General features: G+C 36.3%; 1 protein-coding gene across 2 annotated transcripts; it reads right to left on the bottom strand.

Annotated features, from left to right (window-relative positions):
* Positions 1-1783: 1783 nt before the first annotated feature.
* Positions 1784-16691, bottom strand: LOC146462284 (endoplasmic reticulum-Golgi intermediate compartment protein 1-like). 2 transcript variants are annotated; one of them, XM_085085795.1, is made up of 15 exons: positions 16636-16691; positions 16490-16557; positions 13638-13699; positions 12739-12811; positions 11648-11736; positions 11277-11310; positions 9486-9538; positions 7766-7803; positions 7451-7495; positions 7230-7289; positions 6648-6705; positions 6406-6506; positions 5425-5464; positions 4510-4592; positions 1784-3427 (listed from the first exon to the last, which is right to left on the bottom strand). In XM_085085795.1, exons 2-15 carry the CDS (start codon positions 16507-16509, stop codon positions 3320-3322), a joined length of 864 nt encoding a protein of 287 aa, XP_084941921.1. In that variant the 5' UTR covers positions 16510-16557; positions 16636-16691; the 3' UTR covers positions 1784-3319. The 2 variants fall into 2 exon arrangements, with proteins under 2 accessions (XP_084941921.1, XP_084941920.1); XM_085085794.1 differs by lacking the exon at positions 16636-16691 and having other exon boundaries at positions 16490-16629.
* Positions 16692-22202: the final 5511 nt, after the last annotated feature.

Genomic DNA, 22202 nt, shown 5'->3' with positions numbered 1-22202 from the left:
TCCCTGTATTTTTTTTTCCCGCGAACTATTTTTAGTAGCAGTTACCGGCTGGTTCGCTTTACAGACAAATGTATGAAAAGTTCAAAACACGACTGGACGCTTTCTGGCACAGCTACATCCCTCCAATTTTTTTCTTAAAATCCTTTTCCTAGTGCCAAAAGTTTCCAATTCATGAATTTTTCACAAGCGATGTTTTATTAACTTATTTGACATCGGATTTCCATACAAACACTGTTATTTCAAGCCTGTTTGCCTAATGGTCAAAATGGCGTCGAAAACCGTGATAAGGCCAATTCTAACTTGGCTCCGAGGCTACGGGGAATAAAACAAAAGAAATTAATCACTCATATATGAACCTCCGTATAATTTCTTTTGTCTTATCCCCCCAAACCTCGGAGCCAAGTAAGAATTTTAATAGATCGAAACTGACCTATATTAATAAATGTTATTTGTTATTTAACAAGGGTGACCTATTCAGCATAAAAATGCTGATATCAATAAGGGCCCTGCAAAAGAGAAAAGAGCCTCAAAAGCCTAAATGACTCCTAAATAGAGCCACTAACTTTAAAAGTAATTAAAAAGCTTGTGATCTATAGAATTCTAAAATACGAGTTTTAAAAATCATGCAAAAATTACAGAGAGATTTAAGGCTCGACGTTTCGGAGTCATCTTGACTCCATTATCAAGAGAGAAAATCAGTTTGTGAACGCGGATATTTAAATAGGCTAGAGCTGAATATTAACATATTAATAGATGGTTAAACAAATACTTTAACGCGAATTGAATCAGTTTGCCATTCAGTTCTGGTTTAATAATAAACGATTAAGAACTCGTTGAAATTTTTGCGAATACTAAATAAGAGGAATAAGTAGAGCGGTATAATGCTGGACTGATAAATTAATTACCTAAAAATATTACCCTAGCAGCTAAAGTTAGGCAAATTGAAACTAATTTCTTTGATTTTTTCACATGTATCCATTCTTCTGACGAAACTTTGTGTAACATTTTGGAACAGATCACTGTAACAATTCCCATTTACCTACAGATCTAATTATAGTAATCTTCTCTGTCTGTAAACTGTCAGTTGTCCGGGGTAGCGTCATTAAAAATTGAACTTTTGTTGCTTCTGAGTAATTATTTACTCAGATCATACGCGAATATGCTGGGTGATCGCTTACCGGAAACAGAAAACAAAAGAATATGTCAAATTTCTGGCCTAAAAAGTGGTCGCGGTCCCTTAGAAAGGTCGCTTACGAGAGAGCTCTTGAAACAGTCTTTAACTGAGAAACAAAACGGTTGTTTACGAAGTGGTCGCTTACGAGAAGTGGTCGCTTTGAGAGAGTTGACTGTATATCGTTTTGGCTTGCTGGCCGCTCACCTTTAATATCGCCTTTCAGCAACTTTTATAAAATCTCCTTTTTCGGTGGGTGCTTACGTGCCGACGTAAGACCTCATCCCATCCACCCTTCATGTAGGTGTCCAACTCTCGCGCGTTTTATTGTTCTTAAATTACGCCTTACATACAAAACGATGAGGAACACAGGCACAATAACAGAGAATAAAACCTCTCTATCCTTGTTCTTGCCGGCGCTTTGCATTTCAAGGCGATTGCATGAAGTTGTTAAGCTTGAGTCGCTGGCGAGAAGCTCGCTATTAATCCCGTAGCCAGATCTATCACATTTTCACATTTCCAAACCTGCAGTGAGTTATGGGTACGAGATTACTTCGCGCTGTTTAATTTTCAGTTGGTAGAAAGACTGACACACTGGAAACACAGAAAGACTGGAATTAACATCATACAGTTTATTCGGTACCGCAACCCTAAGAAGTCTAAATAACAAGTATTAAAACTTTCCGTTGGAATCAGAATTATAGTCTAATAATGGACCTACGACAACAATAAATTTATTAATAACCTCCTTTGAAAACCCACTTAAATTACATTAAAAAAAACTGTCAATGTCGAAATAAGTTGACACTGTCGTGGCTAAAATGTTACAAAATTCCCTGACAAATGTTACAAAACAACAAATATTTCAATGGAAAGCAACCTAAGCAGAAGTGTAGATTAATGATAGAATTAGGTTTTTGAATTGAAACTGACACAGGACATTTCAAGGTGGGTCCCTTTCTTTTCGGTTTGAAACTTGCAGTTTATCACATACTACCACTTTCCCCTGAGATTGGTACAGATATGGGGATGGGGAAAATAAAGAACGGAAAGAGTCAGTCCACTCGGTTTGCATGGTTCAATCAGAAAATTTCGCTCCATTTAAGGAAGATGCCCACTTTTGTTACTGCGCATATGTTCTGCGTATCTCGAGGTGCTCGGGTTTCGTATGGGTGGTGCCTACTAATACAGGAATATTTTTGCGCGGTTTAAAACTGTGCAGAAAAAGCAGAACTTTGCAAGTGCTCTTGGTATCCAGAAAGAAAATTTGGGGTAACCATGCATTTTTCAGAGATAATAAAGCCTCAATTTGGAAAAAAACCGCTATACATTGCTTTGTATTTTACTGTTTTTTTACAATAATTGTTGCTTAGTTAATCTCTAAAAAAATGCGTGGTTACCCCCAATTTTCTTTTAGATTTCAATAGCCCTTGCTATAATCTGCTTTCCTCGCATAGTCAAAAAAACCACAGAAAAATATTTCATTATTAGTAGGCATCGAAAGCACGATGAATGGTTAAAAGCCTTTCATATCGACATTTTGGACTCACCAGAATTCTGAACACATTATGGATACCGTACGTCAGATCAGCAAGTACTACAGTTCATATAGAACTTACTTTGCGTTTGAGAACAGTCACTATTTTTACATTTACATTTTGTACCCTATGAGTGGTTATCTTCTCGCCAACTTAAGTTGCGTTCGATTAATCATATTCCGGAATAAGAATAAGCGAAATAGCTGTTAAATTTCCCTTTTTTAAGCAATTTGGGAAGATATTTCTACAAACTTTCGCTGACACATGACAATTAATTCTAGAGCAATCTTGTACTCCAGTGACTCGTAAAACCTCTCATGAGGGATTTCTTGTCATTGTTGTATGTATTCCTATTCCAGAATAGGGTCAATCGAATGCACCCTTAATTTCGCGATTTTGGAAGGACGATACTTCGCGACACTAAATTTTCGCCAGTTTGGAAATTTTAACAATTACAATTCATCTAGTAAAATCTAATACATGTATCTCAGCCACTTTCTTTTTCGCGACACCAAATTTTCGTGATCAAAATTTGACGTCGCCTAAAGTTTCTGTAGTGAGGTAATTCAAGAATACAGTCAATCGAAGGCGCCGTCTGAATAGCCCTAAACTAGCTTAACTTTCCAAGTTGAGCCTTTTTAAACAATTCACTGGCTGTGAATATAATGGAGTCGATAATGCCAGCCACAGTAAAGGTACCACCAACGATAGCGCACACCTGAAAAACAAACAACGAAATGACGCTGCTCATTACGAACACAGAAAACTGATTATTCTGCAAGAAGCCCACTTCACACAAAAATGCTTCCTCGGAGAACCATGGGCAGCTATTCAGGAGGAAGGGATTTTCATGGGCGATAGTTTCAGCAAGAACGTTCTTGCTCTCTCTCATTCTTGTTGTACACTTTCGCCCACGAAAATCCATTCCACCCGACTAGCTGCCCCTGGGTCTCCGAGGATGACAAAAATGCTGAAGTCTGCAAACGTAAAAGTCAGGGTGGTGTGTGTCGACGTTGCAACAACAATTCGAAATATGCTGGAAAACTGATTACGAGAAATAAAAATACATGTATTCTACATGTATGTTCTCGCCAACTACTTTCAAAGGATTTATTAGTGTTGGTGTCGTTTTAATTCAAACGACCAAAACTCGCGCACCCTTCGGAGGAACCCAACGAGAACAATAAAGCAAAAATTTTTAACGCTGTTTCCTGCATTACAACATGTTAAGGCCTTTTAAAAGGCAAATATATGAACGCTTACACAATTTCATCTCTTCGGAATCTTTAGCTGAAATTTAAATTGCAGAAAATTTTAGGGAACGGAATATCTTATTCCCTGAATTTAAGAGCTGCTGTTGGCTTGATTTGCACCTCAAAAAACCAAAACAGATTATGTTTTCAGTGTTGCGAAAGTTCAAGGTGATCACTCGCTTAAAATAACGCTTGTTTTTCTTCACAATTTAAGGCGAATTTCTGAGGCGGGTTATGTCTTTCCGAACAGATATTTCACAGACACGAACCTTTGGGTGCCCCTGACCCATCACGTCTACAGAGCAAAATTGGCATCTACTGAAAGGAATGTCACAACGACTTTTGTCGAGGATGTTCACAATAACTCCTACAAATGAGGCATGTCTTCGGGGCTATAACAGACAAGTGTCCACTAAAAACACATGATTTCAGCTGGTCGATAGGTTTGAAACAAAAGTAGCTCAAACATTTCGAAAGGAGACGGCTCATTAACAGGTTTCTAAGTAAGGAACTGCTTTAAAATACAACTATAACTAAGAAGCCATACCGTTGTGATGAAATGATAAAGCGGCTTCCGTCTCTCCACGTATTTGACTGTGATAGGACTGAGATCATAGCGAAACCAAATGGCTGAAATACAAAGCAATGTGACACGGAAGCTCCTCTTGAAAATTTTCAGAAACAGATATAATTATTTTAAACCGGCAACTCTATTTTGTTGGATAACAACAGGCGAAAAAAAGTCACTTCGCGGATGCTCTGATCATCAACCGTGCCTACCACTTGAGTGCAGAACGTCCAGGGAGATTCATTGATAAACCCGTTTGTATTTGACTTTGCGTTTGCTGATAACAAACATCATATCTATGGACTAAGTTATCAGGAAATTGGCAACAACAAAACCTGTAAACGTACAACAAGTTACAGTTTATTTATTTGTTTTCTATAAAAGTCCAAATTCAGTACTGAATATACAGAACTGCGCTAATAACTAAAAGTAATAATAATAACAAATGTACAAACCCTGGACTAATAAATCGTAGAGATAGCTTCCTTAAAAGACTCAAGCGATTTTGCCAAAGCTACTTGTCTTGGAAGTCTGTTCCATTCCAGTAAGGTTCTTGGAAACAGGGAAAACTATTGGCGGGGGGGGGGGGGGGGTATTGGCCCCATTTTTCTTTTTTTAATTTGTTTTTTTGTTTTGTTTTTGTTTTTCTGTTTGTTTGTTTTTTTGCAGCAGCAGCAGCAGATGGCGAGATGTTTTGTTACTTTGTTTTCGTTTTCTTGTTTGGTACGAATCAGAATCAGACTTAACAAATGAATGTGTTTTATCTGTCACCTAATTATTCTCTACATCTCTCCATTTTATCACTTCATTGCTGTGATATTGACAAGAACAAAACAGATCCTTGGAAGGTTCATAGGTTTCCATAATAATTACACATAAGCGACAGTCCTCTACCTGGCAAAATGCGGCCTCCATGTCCATAAGATACATAATCCTACAACATACAATACAAATAACGGACAATTATCACAAAAAACGATAAATAACCCATGCTGAATGCACGTTCCTCTGTGCAAGATTTCCAAAGATAAAGGACAAAGTTTTGTGACTTTGTGCAAGTAAGAAATAATATAGGATCTCCTAGCCCTAGGCTACAGCCTATAAAGCCTATGCAAAAAGGTAACTCACCGAGATCTTTCTACCGTCTGGATATTGTACAGCTTGTCAAATATCGCTAAGTTCATTTCGTTTTGTTTAGTGTTGTTGTTTGTAAAGTATCGTGGCATTTATTCTACTCATCTATTTATCTATTGTCGTCTGGTTTGTCAAGCTCTTTGTAAAGAATTGTAAAAAATAACTTAAAACAATAATAAGGCAATCAAAGTATTGTGAGTATTGTAAGTAGTGTAAATATTGTTAGTGCTGTAAGTAGCAATGGTATTTTATGTATTGTAAGTATTGAGATCATTGCAAGTATTGTTAGAAATTGTAAATATAGTTAATGATATAAGTATGGGAAGTATCGTTAGTGTTGTAACTATGTAAAGTATGTAAGCAGTGTTTAGTATTGTAGTGTCGTATTTACTTTTTTTTTGGTAAAGCTAATAATAATAATAAAAAATAAAAACTCGCGGAAATGTTTTCTATGAAAAGCAAATTTATCAAATATAAAATACTTCAATATACTTTACAATTTACTCCACTTTTCTAATTTGAACTTCCATACAGGCTCCCATTTAAAGCAAAAAAAAAAAGAAAAAGCCAACAAGGTGGACACGATAGTTTCTTCATGTACAGCTGTATTTTCTATGGCCAAGTGAGCGAGTGATCGAGTTATCTCCCAACTCCTACAACACATCTCCTTCGCTTTGCACAATTACCATATACGTATAAAAAGATTCCGTGTACAGTGTACATGAAGAAGGAATCTCTGACCTTATAAGCCCACGTGTACTGATAGGTAAATGTTGTAGTTCCATCCAGCTTCTCATATATGGTAGGCACAATCTTTAATACATAATCATGTGATGACAGACCTTCAAAACAAAATCAATATTCTTAAGATGGCATGTTTGCATGCAATTACTTTACAGACAGAAACAAACCAACAAACACAAAACACAAAGAATCACAAACTCAGCTTTTTAATTCAACAAAGGTTGTATTATTTTACTTACCATTTGCATCGCTTTTGTCCCGTCCTTTTAGTGCAACAAAAGCACCTGGAATTTTTTCCTACGGGGGAAACAATTTGTTTCCATTCATCTAACTGAAAATTACTTTTAACACAACAGTTTTACAGTAGTCCAGAATGTTACACTGTAACAGCTGTAACAAGAAAACCCTTGGAGGAACATCATGTTTTCGACAGGTCTCAAAAATGGGATTCCCTTACAATGTACATGTAGCAATCTGGGCCAAGATTCGTGAGGGCAGAAACTATCTCAGGTTAAGAATTTTTGTGTCCTAAGATTACAACTTAACAAAAGCCTGTTGTTAATAAACAATACTTCGGATTCATCATTACTAACAAAAGCACTGTTTCAATCAGTATTTACATAAACAACTACATGTGGCTACACTGTAGACAGCTGTAAGTCCATTGCGTGAAGAAATTTGTGAACAAACAAATATAAAATAATTTGACTGAAACACTTTATTTAAGTGAACACCAACATGTATACTGCAAATGAAAGAGAACCAGAACACAGATAACCTCAGCTGACTCAAATGAGTTACTCATTGAACAATTGACTTACCTTCAATTCTGTTCCAAAGTTAATAGAGTTAACTATGTGAGCCATGTCTGGATCACCTGGCTGTGGATAAAACAAAACAAAACAAAAACTGCTTTTGATAAATGATCCATAAAATAAATTGAATTAATATCAACAGGACTTTGAATTATATTTTGACAAATCATTCAGGATTACCATCTTGGACAAAAATTAATAATCTGTTTTATTGTTTTTCACTATACCTGTTGACCAGCTCCATGGGTAGAAACATGGAAATTTCCAGGAACCTGAGGCAAGGAAAATAATGATTTTACATACACTGTACAGTACAGTCAGTTAAATTAATAGTCCTGTATTAGGAAGCCATTAACACTGTGACCTTAATCAAGTGTCTCATTATAGCAATTATCAGCTTTTCAAAGGTTGCAGTGGATAGGAATTTGTACAAGGTGATGCCTTTACATTGAGGAAGGTACTAGTTCAATCCCATTACCTGAAATTTTCTCTTTAACCAAACAAGTTTACACTTAAAAGGTACAGTGTACATGCATTCATACCTTATTGATGTTAAACTGACCAGAGAAGATGCACCCATCTGTGAGTCAGAGCAAAATACACACACAAATTACTGCAATCATGAAAATTAACTTTATCATAACAAGGTTTAAAATGACATATATGCATGTACATGTATATGAATTTTGCATCACATGTTGGGATTACAATGTGGATTTTTTTGTACAGTCAAAAGAACAACTTGTTTGAGTCGTACAACACATAACTAATCAATGAATAATTGCACCACATGATTAGATAATACTAAGTACAGTCAGGGCTGTCATTACATGTAGGTACATGTAACAGGCTACTTGAAGTTTAAATATCACTAAAAGACAACACGTATGGGGAACTTTATTTATTTTATGACTGGCCTTTTTCTTGGTGGAGCTGGCTTCATCAAAGTTCAACGAAAGCCCTGAGTACATGACTACCAGCAAAGTTTTAAGTCATCAGATACTTTTTGTTTCTTTTCTTTTGCTCCTCCATTGCATTTTAATTTGCTCTCATACTTTCTTCTTCTCTCAGGCCAAAACAAAATTTGTCAGGCTTAAAAATACTGTGAGAACTTTTAATACATGTACAGCTGTAAGTACTGTACACCTGAAACTGCTTTTATACAGACCTCGAAGAGACAGAGGTGAACTGCATTTAATACATGTATGTGTACCATGAAATTTTTGCTGATAGGTTACACTCTACAGTGTAGGAGATGACAAATACAAAATCAAATGTTTGCAGTACTCTGGAGTTTGTCAGAGCTTGGGGCTGGTTCTCAATTATCATAAAACAACAGCTAGATTTCAAGAAGTATAAAAACCTAACAACCAAGATACCAAAATGTGCTTTTCTCTAAAGAAGAAAAATGGCTTACAAAGTGATCATATAAGTTGCTTTACATTTGTCACAGCAAAAGTCTGAAATATCAATTTCTCCCCATAGAAGATATTTTAAAACAATCCTATTGACACACAATATTGCAACACTTCCCTTTGAAGGCTTGAAAGAGACAATAGTGCTGCTAGTGTAGCAGTACTACACAAGTTATGAGAATGATGTATTATTTGAAGTCAGTGACACAGGCATACTCAGCAAAAAGAAATCTAAGTGCTCCTATCAGGAGTCGAACCTAAGACCTCCTGATTACTAGTTCAGATGCTCTACCGCTGAGCTACAGGACACCTGTGTGAGCTAAGGCCATCAAACTAGGTTCATGGGACAAGCATCCTGCATACTGCTAGGATTTGAATGATGCTCAATGGAATACTGTCTTGTAGTTGTGATGGTATATTTTACAGTCAATCCACTTCATGTGTGACCAGTATTTCCGGGAATGAAATGAACATTCAAATTCCTCTTTGTACAGCTGTAATGTCTGGCATTTGAATGGAATGTTGAACATTTCTCTGGAAATCTTTCCAAAAAAGACACATAAACTGAAAAAGATATTCAAAATACTTGGGAAACAATTGTTATTCTTGAAATACATGTATTTAATGCTGTAATGTAAAAAAAATTCATAGCTTTATACCATCAATAACCTACGGAACTTTCTACGGAAGCTCAGAAATCTCATTGGCGATATTCAAAACTGACATGTAAATTTCAAAACTCCATTGAAATTTCAAAAATACCAGTCACGTGTGACATGGATTGACTGTAAGCCTAGCATAAAGATGAGAGATTATGTTTCTAACTGCAGATTCAGGCTTCGCTTACCTCCATTACTTATTTCCTGTTTGTGTGTATTCTCTTGAAAGCCTACTTCATGTCTGTTGATATGAAGCATGATTAAATCACCATTAAAAACAAAAGATTCCAAAACAAGTGAGAAAAGTCACTGCCTTTTACAACAAACTGACGTCCCATCACATGTGGCACAATGTTTGTAGATTCATGATGATTTATGAGTAAGGTTCTGTAAATTCAATTTCACTGTAACGCTGTGAGAACATTTGCATGTACACGTGCAAGGCAGCTGAAATCTGGAAACTGGTAAACCCAATTGTGTTTTTACACACAATTGGGTCATTGAGTAACTTATATTGTACAACCACCAAAGCCAAGTCAGTTTATTGCACCAGACTGTGGCATGTGACATTTTCAGACTGCAGACTGGTTAGGCCTAACCTATAACCATTTTACTGGTATATCGATCTATTACACTAAAAGCCGGAATCCAGAATCTGGAAAACGGAATCTGGAATCCAGAATCCAGAAATGTTAATATTAAGTTTGTGATAATGGGAAAAGAAATATTTAATGGTGAAATATATGGCTTGGGGTAAAAATACGAAATGAAAAAACTTAATCACTTGATGGCATAAAAAAAAACCCTGTTTCAAAAGGACGCAATGTCTTATGGAACAGGGGGAGACAATGTGAGAGACAACATGTATTTATTTTATTTTATTTTATTTTTTTTTTTTTGTTATTTTATTTTATTTATTCACCACGACATACCTTCATAGAAAGTTACAGTGAATAATAGACTAGGATCTTACATATGTTTACAGTGAATAATGATAGTAAAAGAAGAAGTAGGAAGTGGCGAGGAGACCTCAAGAAACCCCCGGGCTTATACTGAGAGGTCTCCTCAGAGATAATTATGTTAGGACTGTAAGACTAGTAAAGACATTGCATTTAGATTGTTTAACATACGAAGGCCTTCAGGCCGTACAGATGGCGAACTCTCCAATATAATTATTGAGAAGTGGTAATTACACACTTTCTTCCTCTTTTGTTTCATCCATTTTCCGGATACTTGTTTCAACTTGTTTTGAAAAAGGCCATTTCAGCATTGAAACTACAGGTAGAGAGGGGGGAAAGGTTCCAGGTAAGTCAGATTGGAGCCTAAGTGTACTAGAGGAGCAAACTGTTGAGAATCATTTGGTCGGCTTACTGATTTTTTTCCGGGTCTCAATTTATTTGTTTATTTATTCTTTACGATTTACCCACAAATACTGAATAATTCTCAAACTACCCAGTTTGTCATGTTGCTGTGAGATGTTCGTCATTAGTGTTTTGTTGTGTAATTAAACAAGCTGCAAACTGAAAACAGATCATCTGCTGGCCATACAAAATCAAACCTTGTGAAGTCAACGTAATTTACTGTAGCTGGTGATATTTGTGGTCTCGAGAAATCTTAATATAGTTTTAAAAGCAAGATATAGGCCATCAACTTGATTATCTTTATTGCGTGGGCGATCATTTTGAAACTTTTTAACCGTGGGAACAATCATTTTTTATTGACGGGAAATATGAATGAATTAGAACTTTATCTCTGGTGTCACAACTCGAAAAATAAAAAATTTGCGTTTGACAAGGACATCACTTCATTCCAACTAAACATTCAACTTTTTCGCTAGCAGTTTATGTTTAGTTTCCATATTGTAGTTTCCCATTCCGGATTCTGGATTCTGGTTTCTGTTTTCCGGATTCCGGCTTTTAGCACTGCCCCTCTTTGTACACTGTAGGTTGTAGTTACAATGAAGCTTGCAGTTACCTTACCTTCCCATTTCATCTTGTATATCCAAACCAAGATCTGTAAAACAAAACAATAATAATATAAATACTGTTATAAAGAGGAAGTTATAAATTTAACCTTTAAAAAAGCACTTGTCTCTTCAAGATTGCCAGTTTCTAATCTCTAATAATCACAGCTACTGAATAGTAACTTCCCAAACTTCCCAGCATTTTTGAGATTATTGTTTTTGTTTTGTTTGTTTGTTAAATGTTTTTTCATTTTACAAATTAAATTCAACCACGCTATTTTAGACCCAGATATATGTATGTATGAAAATGAAAACTTGTACACAGTATCAATATACCAGTATACAAGTACATGTATATTTTGGATGCTAATTTCTCCTAGTACTTACATTCACACCTCATTCTTGGCAAGGTTATGTTAAGTTTCACAGCTAGTCTGTCATTTTCAGTTGGGTTATCCACAAACAGTTCGCTAACACTGAAAGAGTTTTAAAATATAACAGTCATGTTTTGTAAAGTAAAGGAAAGTAAAAGTTAGTAATTTACACATATATGTACAGTAAATTACATGTATCATGAGTTTTTCCAGGATTTCTGGACTGAGGGTTTGAAGACCAACTTGTACATTTATAATCTTATCCACATTTCAACAACTACAGTAACAGTACAGATGCCCAGAAGCCATAAATGTTTCAAGAAATACATCAATCCAAATGCTGAGCAAATTAGTGGCATACATGTACATGTACTCCATGTGATTTCAAAAACCATAATCTGATCTTATCTGTGAATTCTATCATCAAATACAAAAAGAAATACAGTGATGTTGCTGCTACAATAATTTTGCCTTTCTAAAAAACACCATAACACGCGCAGCGATAGCCTTGTATTCACAGAATGTGCATATTAAATTTTAAATCACTGTTAGCATGAAACAATTTTAGAAAGATAGTGAGCTTTAATAGCAGGTTCTGCAAAGAATAAATAATTTGAAACTTTATAGTAAGGGGAATTAAGATATTAAACATGAGCAAAAATGGCACATGACCAAACATAATAATATCGGGGATGTACATGACTGTTTTGACCTTTTTTTCCATTCATCTCAGTTTACTGATTCTTTATACAAATAGAGGACAGGATTCTGATGCACATACAGGTACTACAATATACAACTGTAGCTGTAAAAATTTCCTTTGTGCCCAGAAAAAAAGGAAAAATGATGTAAAAATTTTATTACTCTTGAATACTAGGCCTCACGTGTTTGATGAATATTATGGTACTTTTTGGAAAGGCCTGTTCAAAGGCTATCAAAAAGTAAAAATTATGGCCAAAAGAAGTAATATTTTGCAACAATAACATTATTAAGCAAGTAGAAATTAATGATAAAATCGAACGTTTGAGAGTCATCATGATACCATTTTCAAGTTCAAAATGATCACATGTAAATGTTGAGGGTCTTAAACTCCATGGTACTTACAGTTCTGTGTTTATAAAACTGTAGAATTCTGATAACAACAGAAACACTATGAAAAGGGCACTGCATATGGAGACTGTTGAGGTTAAAAAACAAGACTTCAATCAGCAGTAGGCGATTTCTGCTCTTACCTACATGTACTAGCTAATCTAAAACTACCACATGTAATTTAGTACAAGGAATGAGTTTCATCAATACATGTACATGTAAGAAAAAATATTGTAAAGCAACACTGTAGAAAATTACAGTGTAAATGGATTTGTCAAAGGTTTACACTGGAAATCATCTGTCTTACTATTTGTTAACAAATTAACTATAAAAATCAGTATAATCATTATAAAAAAAATAATAAATAACCTTTTTTACCCTCGGCAGTGTTTATAGCACAGGCCGAACATTAAACCTCACAAACCAATAATTTAAATTGAAAATAACATGGTTAAAAATCCCAACTAGCAGGGGGCAGACCAGCTCGCTATTTATGTGTACAAGCGCAGACGAGTTGGAACTCTGCACTACCGCGAAACAACTCCAGATTCCAAAGGAGAAAAGTCACCCAAAATGAATCTTTTTTTAGAGGTGGAGGCAATAGGCCATTTCCGAGTTGTTGTGAACCTCATTATGAAAGCAAGGCTAAGCTTAAAGATTTGACTATGAAAATTAGTTTTCATTCATACATGTAGGCCAACAAAACTAATTGTCATATTCATGAAAAGCTTTGCACTTAGCCTGGCTTACATTTCACAGCAACTCAGAAATGGTCTATTTTCTCTTTTTTTTTGGGGGGGGGGGGGGGGGGTTGGGGTGGAAGAGGCAGGGTGGGGCACTCTTTTAAACAATTTACAAATTTGCTGATTTCTTTTGTTTTGGTTCAAAAAGAAGAGAAAAAACAGAGAACTTACTAACTGCTCCTGTTAATGTGGGTTCAGTTAAATCCTTGGGAACTTTTCTGTAAACATCAAATCTGCAACAGCAAAGTTTGCTCTCTTTAAACAAACCAGCTTTTATATACTATGTACATGTATAGCTCAAGAGCATTTTGCACTCCAAGTGACCAGATGTAACTTAGAAATGCTAAATGCACTGTTTAACCCAACAAAGGCTCAGTCAGTCAGCACCTTTTCTAATCAGCTTCATGAAGCTTTCTAAATAAGTGATCCAAACAAATGAAGGGTCTACAGCTGTATGTCGCAATTAGCCTAATTAAGTAGATACATGTATAAAAAGAATCACCTGAACTATACAGGTTGGTTATTAACTTTATAAAATTAATTGATAACTGCAGGTGAAAATTTAATAAAAGCAAGACCAAATATCTTTATGCAACTTAGTGAGGAACTTGAAAAAAAAAATCTGGTTCAAACAGGATTCAAACCCATGACCTTGATGATACCAGTAAGATACCTTTGTATTGCTCTACCAACTGAGCTATCAAGCCAATTGGGAGCTGAGCATTTTGGGAATTCGTAATGTTCCAGTGGAGAATGAATTAAATAAATGCTTCAAATGATGTACATGTATACTAATATTTGATATATGTTTTTAATTTTTAATATTCTCTTGGCTGACAATGTACAGTTACATGTAAAACATACAGTTTAAGGTACATTATATTTACAGTACAGAAAATTACAAAATTGGTGGTGGGTGCAAACCATAAAAATAAATAAATTTAACTAGACATTACAGTTACAAAAACTTGAAAAAGCTCAAAACTTTACTTTGAGTTTAGATTTATGTTTTTCAATTATTGAGGTAGTTTTTCAGAACTGCATAAAATGTTACCCAGATATACCATATTCTTCTGCTTTCCTTGAAGCAGTGGAAATAAAGAATTTGGCCAAAATGGCTCAGAGGTTCAAACCAAGGTGGAGGGGGAGATCCTTATAAGTAAAACCATAAATGATGTGTGTCTCCAAAAGAGACACCTGTTCTTGATGTTTACTGTTGCACCAGTTAATAAAAATTAATATCTCCCAAAGAGGAGTTCAAACACTAATAGTGAGCACTCTTTTAAGTTAGAAAAACTTCCTAGTGTTTACGATGTAAACACAGCATCATTGCTCCCAAACATAACACAATCAAGACATTAACTGACACCCCCAGCTTTTGTCAAAGAACTTGTGTGGTTTTGGACTATTGTCAGCTTACACAGTTTTAGAATATTATACAGGGCTTTTTCTTCTTCTAGTCTGTTTGTAAATTAACTTGTGGAGTAACCTACATCAATTTTCGAAAGTTGAAAATATTAATATAAAAATAATCATAATGTTGTAAAACTGGTTATTCAAAGATTTAAGACACCTGCCTAATATATATATAATCGAATATTTATACAGGATAACCCTTCAGTGTTGAGTAGTGGTTTAACTTTTTACAATTAATTGTTTGCCTTAAACGTTGTATTCTTACTATTCCGGATCCAGTCATGAAGCCATTTGAATTAAACTCATAGAAACGGGGACGGCTACTATTAGAGTTATCTTCATAGAGTTATAGCGTGGAGTTAGAGTTGCAAAATCCTGAATTCAAGATTTTGTACTGCCAAAATCCTGAATTCAAGATTTTGGACGTACAAAATCCTGAATTCAAGATTTTGTACTGCCAAAATCCTGAATTCAAGATTTTGTACTGCCAAAATCCTGAATTCAAGATTTTGGACGTACAAAATCCTGAATTCAAGATTTTGTACTGCCAAAATCCTGAATTCAAGATTTTGTACTGCCAAAATCCTGAATTCAATATTTTGGCCTTCCAAAATCTTGAATTCAGCATTTTGGCAGTCCAAAATCTTGAATTCAGCATTTTGGCAGTACAAAATCTTGAATTCAGGATTTTGGCAGTACAAAATCTTGAATTCAGGATTTTGTACGTCCAAAATCTTGAATTCAGGATTTTGGCCTCCCTTCCAAAATCTTGAATTCAGGATTTTGGCAGTACAAAATCTTGAATTCAGGATTTTGTACGTCCAAAATCTTGAATTCAGGATTTTGGCCTCCCTTCCAAAATCTTGAATTCAGGATTTTGGCCATCCAAAATCTTGAATTCAGCATTTTGGCAGTACAAAATCTTGAATTCAAGATTTTGGCCGTCCAAAATCTTGAATTCAGCATTTTGGCAGTCCAAAATCTTGAATTCAGCATTTTGGCAGTACAAAATCTTGAATTCAAGATTTTGGCCGTCCAAAATCTTGAATTCAGCATTTTGGCAGTCCAAAATCTTGAATTCAGGATTTTGGCAGTACAAAATCTTGAATTCAGGATTTTGGCAGTACAAAATCTTGAATTCAGGATTTTGGACGTCCAAAATCTCGAATTCAGGATTTTGGCAGTCGTTAACTCTAACTCTAAGTCATAACTCTACTGAAATAACTCTATTGCTAGTCGACCTCCATAGAAACCAGCTGAGATACGCTAAATAACAAGGTAGACTTGTTCTATTACAAAAGCTGAAAATTCAAGTAAGCTTAATTTAAGCTTCAGCCTATAGAATTCTATAAGAATTAAGCTTAAAAGCTAACGCTTATTCTTATGCCACGGACCATAGTTGACAACATCTTACTGCAAGTGCGGCATTTCAAGATTTTGTCATCAAAAATAGAGCACCGGTTTAATTTTCCCACGTATGAATCGACGAACCGGCATGTTTTGACACGTGGCTGCTCACGTTCGTTTGAGCAGAATTTTAAGCTTTAAACATTCAGTGTTGAATTTGACACATGAGCAAGAGCTGGCAATGCAAACTCTCAGCTTACCTTCGAACGTCGAACTGCATATTTTCTTAGCTCGTGTTATCGATGCAAAACAGCTCAACTTATTCAAACTGAACAAGGAAATGAAGGCAAATGAAATACACACGTAAACAATAGTCTGACAAGTAAATATTCTGATCTATTCTCACCGTGGTAATGTTTGCCGCCATTTATATTTTTCAACGCGGAGAAATCTAATTGGCTGAAGTTCATCCACCAGGCGTTACTCGAACGAGGAAGATTGAGTCCCAGTTCTAGTGCCAGTCCCCAAAGTAACGACTTTTCACCTCTCGCGGACCTCTCGCGTAATAAGCGACCCACCTATCCAAAACACCAAATTTTTCCCAGTCAAAGCCCTATAGTTCTGTATGTAATACGCTACTCCCCAGAGTTTACGAGGAACCTTTAGCACTGCTTGTATTGGAACCAGGAAAATGTATGCAATCAATATTGTCAGACCTGTTCTCGGAAGAGACCCCATCTGGTTCGACCCATCTCCCGCAAGCGACCACTATATCTTGGCATTTTTGGGTGGTCGCTAAAGGGAGGTTCGACGATAAGTAACTAAACATTTATTTATTTATTTATTTATTTATTTATTTATTTATTTATTTATTTATTTATTTATTTATTTAGTTAGTTAGTTAGTTAGTTAGTTAGTTAGTCAGTCAGTCAGTCAGTTAGTTAGTTAGTTAGTTAGTTAGTTAGTTAGTTATTTTATTTTATTTTATTTATTTATTTATTTATTTATTTATTTATTTATTTATTTATTTATTTATTTATTTATTTATTTATTTATTTATTTAAAACTGGGTTAGTCAGGCAACGGGAAACGAAATATTTTATAGGAATCAAGGCCTAATACTTTTCTAACTTTCTAATTTTCGAATTTTTAGTTTTTTCTGAGATCCGTACGAAACGTCAAGTTTATATCAGTAAAATGCGTAAATTTATAACGTTCATCACCGCTGTTTGTGTTTTATTTCTGATCAAGCAACGATGGCCCAAGAGCAAAAGTCCCTTTTTGAAGCACTTGGGTGAGGTAGGTATCCCCATCAAACTGACTGATACTTGTCATTATTATCTTGAGACTTCACCGTTCAAGCCTATAAGTCAGCGATAAGTTGACGTGGCTGATTCAGCAGCAGCATCTCTCGGGGAAAGTCTTGTGGTTCCCGGCATTTAATATTTGTATTTGCATGTTTGTTGGCCACAATAGCAGTGCGGTCGCAGCCAGCGATGATTGAGGCAACTGAGGCAACTGTTCTCAAGTTCAAGCAGATTTCAAAGACCTTGAACTTTTCGATGGATTTGAAACACATAGGGACAGTTATTTAAACAAAGTCTAACTTAGTTGGCCTCCAAATCTGTTTATAAGTCGGTTTTATGTTAAGTAGATAAATAGTTTGCTAGTCTGGGATGCAAAGCCTTCTTGCTACCGTCAGCAGCAGACGATGTTTAGATGCGATTGGTGGCAAAATTGAAAACGGCTTAGAATGTGGTTTCAATAACTGACCCATACAGATTTTCAGCCAACACTAGCCACCGTGTAGCTACCACGCAGTCGGTTTCAAGTTTAGTGAGTCACGGTATATAACCCTCCTGTGGGGTGGAGGGTAAAACGACTGCACGGGCCGGGTAGCCATCTTCTTTGACCGATCAGTGGAAGTATTAAATTCTGAGCTTCTCATTTCTCATTTCTCATTTCATTGACGTGTTCTGTAATGAGCCCTTAAAGGTGTACTTGAATCGCGTTTGTTGCCTTTTCGAATTAAAAAGTTATATTTTTACGCATATTATTATCTACATTTTATCCACTTCTGCCTTTCTTTGAAGTACTTTGTTTAAAATTTTGGTCTACTGAACTGTGGGCCTGATAATGTGCCTCTTCGTAAATAGTTCAGAAAGAGTCAGTGATTGTCGAAAAAGTAAGCTAAGCATGAGAACAAGCAGAATAAAGCCGGGAGAGCGAACTTTGCCGAGCCTGTTTTTTACTTTTGCTTGTTCGCGTGTTCTGTTCACTCTCTCTCTCTTCACTTTTACGCACAAGACATGAAAGGTCAGCTGGGTATGCTGGCAAATGCTGGTGAGAAATAAACAATAACAAAAAATAAATTTTATGTTCCAGTCAACGTTTTCGAGAACTTTTTGTGTTTTCAAAGTTGCATCTCACGTGAGACTCTTTGAAAAACAAGATTATTTGTGAAACCGCTTTCCTCAAAACTAGGATTTAAGCAGCAAGGGTATTAGTATCAAAAGAAGAAAGATCCTAGAAGTTAGTACATATGGCAGTTTGTCGTTTGAAAAGAGAGATTCGTCAACTTTTTTTTACAGCCTTTGTCATAGGAGCAGGAGTTTGCAAAGTATAGTTTAGCGGCTAACCTTCGTTCCGAGTAAGTGAAAATATTTATTATATAACCGCATCTAGAGTAAACTAAACATGATTATTAAACGCTGCATGAGTCCATCGAGGCTACCAGTTAAATAAAAAAGGACGACAAGAACGTGGTGAGCCACCCAGAAATTAGGGACTGACTTTAGTAACAACGACAGCGACGGCACTGAGAACGTCGGTCAACAAAACAATAGGCTTTTTAAAATGACCAAAACACAACGCTGCACGTGCATTACACCTTTTGGTACATTTCTTTGCCGTCACTGCACGACTAGGACGTGAAATTTGTTGACGGGGCGTTGTATTTGACGTATGGAGGACGTAAATGCACATGACGAGGAATTTTTCTTTCTCTCTCTAAACTTAGGTGCGGTCTCCAAGAATTCAGCTCCAGGAGATTTCACCTACAATTGACAGAGCGAGTTGGAAGAATCGCGACGACATTTGAAAAAACGCGAATTCATTGTAATTGTGACGTTTTCGCTGCCGTTGCTAAAGCCGGCGACACACTTGGCGATTTTCGCCGATCGCCGCGATCGGCGTATGGCGAAAATCGCCGATGTCTGGCATGTCAGATATCGGCGATTACATTCGGCGGCATTCGCCAAGTGTGCCCGTTTCCGAGATTTTCTACACTCATCGCTGCGAATCGCCAGCTAAAAAGTCAACCAATCAGGTTAGGCGAGTATATCACATGAGTTTTCAAAACACTCCGGCCCCTCAAAACGCCGCGATCGGCGAAAAAAATCGCCAGGTGTGTCCGAATCAATCAGTGGTGAAAATTGCTTGAGATTTTCCCTGGCGATCAAATACGCTGCGATCGACGTATAAAATCGCCAGTTGTGTCTCCGGCTTAAGGACCCATCCACAAATACGTTTTCAAAAGTGTCCGTTTTCATATCGGCGAAAACGAAGCAAAATATTTTCATCCACACGTATATATTCTTTTCACATATCCACACTAAAACTCTTGAAAAATATGAAAACGACTGGTACCTGGAATTGCGCATGTTTTTTTAAAGATCACAAGACCATTCACCATCTTGGATTGATGCTCCGATTTGGACTGGAATGGATGGCATGTGACGTTTTTTACGTCACCGTTTTCAAAAGTCTCCGTTTTCTCCTGTCCACACTAGAAACGATGCGTTTTCAAAAGTCTCCACTTAATTTTCAAACCGTTTTCATCGGCGTTTTCGTGCGTTTTACGGTGTGGAAGATAGACGAAAACGCATCAAAAAGTATGCGTTTTCAAACGAAAACGTATTAGTGTGGATGGGGCCTAAAGCACCCTAATGATTTAAAATCCTTTTTTTGTCTGGATTAACAGTCCTTTCCAGTAATGACCACGGCGGATTTCTCTATTTTAAACCGATGAATGAGGGGTTGGGCGTTTAATGAGTAGGAGGGTGTACATTGATGTAAATTTATCCGTAAAAGCGAGCTCAAGTTCTACTAAGGTCTCCGACGTCTGCTAAATATTTCGGTTATTGTCCTAATATTTTTAGTATTACGAAATAATTACAAAGATATTTCAAAGGGATATCCGAACTGAAATCATGCGGCTATACGATACATTTCTTTCTCAAACGTTGGTAACTTAAATGTTTCTACGATTTGTAGACCACGGTAGCTTCTTCGCTGAATTGGATTAAATCCCATGCATGAAAGTGCCGAAAACTTACAAGGCCCAAAAGCTATTTTGCGTACACGATGGGATTCAATAGGCCTTATCACGGTTTTCGACGCCATTTTGACGAGTAGGCAAACAGGCGTGACATAACAGTGTTTGTATGGAAATCCGATGTCAAATAATTTTCATAAAACATCGCTTCTGAAAATTTCATGAATTGCAAACTTTTGGCACTAGGAAAAGGATTTTAAGAAAAAAAATTGGAGGGATGTAGCTCTGCCAGAAAGCGTCCAGTCGTGTCAATTGAACTTTCCATACATTTGTCTGTATAGCATACACCAGCCGTGAACTTCCCAAAAAGTAGCTCGCGGGAAAAAAAATACAGGGAAATGTATGGAAAGTTCAAAACGGATATTAATTCGAAAAGAAGGAATCTGTAACAGTTCTGTATAGGCGCTACGAGTAGCATAATTATGTTGCTCTGATGTAAAGGAAATGAAAACTTGGAGGATTTCTTGTCATGAATGTGATCATATAGTAAAAGACAAGTATGTAATTTAACTATATCTGGAAATTTTATCGGAACGTCCTAACTTCTCTCCTGAAAAGCCATTTTGTGCTAAAACTTCAGTCGCACCAATCAATAAAAAACGATTTTGATTAAAAAAAAAGTAGTCATCGGTCCCGGGAAGTTATCAGGGATTATAGGACTGTAGAGGTAATCGAGGCACTTGACAGAAGACTAGGGTTGTGTTCGATTGACCCGCGTATTCCGGAATAAGAATAAGCGGAATAGTTCTTAGATTTTTCCTTTTAAGTAACTTGGGAACACATTTTGCAAACTTATGACACATTTTAATTTAAAAGATTATAATTTAAAAGCCGTTTTGTACTCATGAGCTCTAAAAGAAGCTTAAAAGGGACTTTTTGTCTTCAATGAATGTATTCCTATTCTGGAATATTGAACGCACCCTAGAACGTAGTACTAGTTAAAATATTGGTCCAAATAAATTGCCCTTTGCCGTAGCGTCAGCCCTGCAATCCGTTAGTCCAAACGTAGTCATAGAAAAAGGAGGAATAGCCACAGCATAAATCAAAAATGGCAACACGCCCATATATAGTATAGTATCTATCCGCAGTCTTATAATTTGCAAAATCAGCTGATAACCCTATGCAATACAGGCAATATCGGTATGCTGGGTATAAATAGGAGCGTGGGCACTCGGAGGAAATATAAACTGAAAACACACAGACCAGTCAGCTTGATTGATTGATAAGGTAAACAGATTATTTGGCATCTGCTCTACGTGGCAGAGACTAATGCCACTGTATATACGGCACGATTTTGGTTTCACGAGTTTTGGGGCCGCCGAAAGTTAAAGAGTTTTGGAAGATGGACAACTACCTTTTCTTCGTTATAATTTCCGTAAACCGATAAAAATTGATGATATAACTGTTGTCCATCAGTTCTGAAGTTGATATTGGCACGTCGAAAAGTTGTGGGACAAATTAAACAGATGACTGTTTTGCATAGGAAGACCTCTGTAGAAAACAAAGCATGTAAAATTTCAGTCCCTCGAATGAGTCACTGCATGGCCATTTATTTCTTAGCCATTTTATCGTCTGGTGTTTTGGCTTGCAGTGCGTGCAGGCGTATTTTTGCGGAGGGCGAGAGAATGCTCCGAGCA

Source organism: Pavona decussata, unplaced genomic scaffold (assembly GCF_977016875.1).
Source record: "Pavona decussata unplaced genomic scaffold, jaPavDecu1.1 SCAFFOLD_190, whole genome shotgun sequence".
NCBI lineage: Eukaryota > Metazoa > Cnidaria > Anthozoa > Scleractinia > Agariciidae > Pavona > Pavona decussata.
Note: the sequence above shows the minus strand (reverse complement) of the source record. Positions and strands in the feature narration are given on the sequence as shown.

Bases quoted from the DNA above. Each gene is read 5' to 3' on its own strand.
- LOC146462284 (XM_085085795.1), bottom strand. From the start codon at position 16,509: ATGCAGTTCGACGTTCGAAG. The intron at 9,539-11,276 runs GTAAGGTAACTG...TCATATCAACAG, and splicing joins ATACAAGATGAAATGGGAAG to ACATGAAGTAGGCTTTCAAG. The intron at 7,804-9,485 runs GTAAGCGAAGCC...TCTGACTCACAG, and splicing joins ACAGGAAATAAGTAATGGAG to ATGGGTGCATCTTCTCTGGT.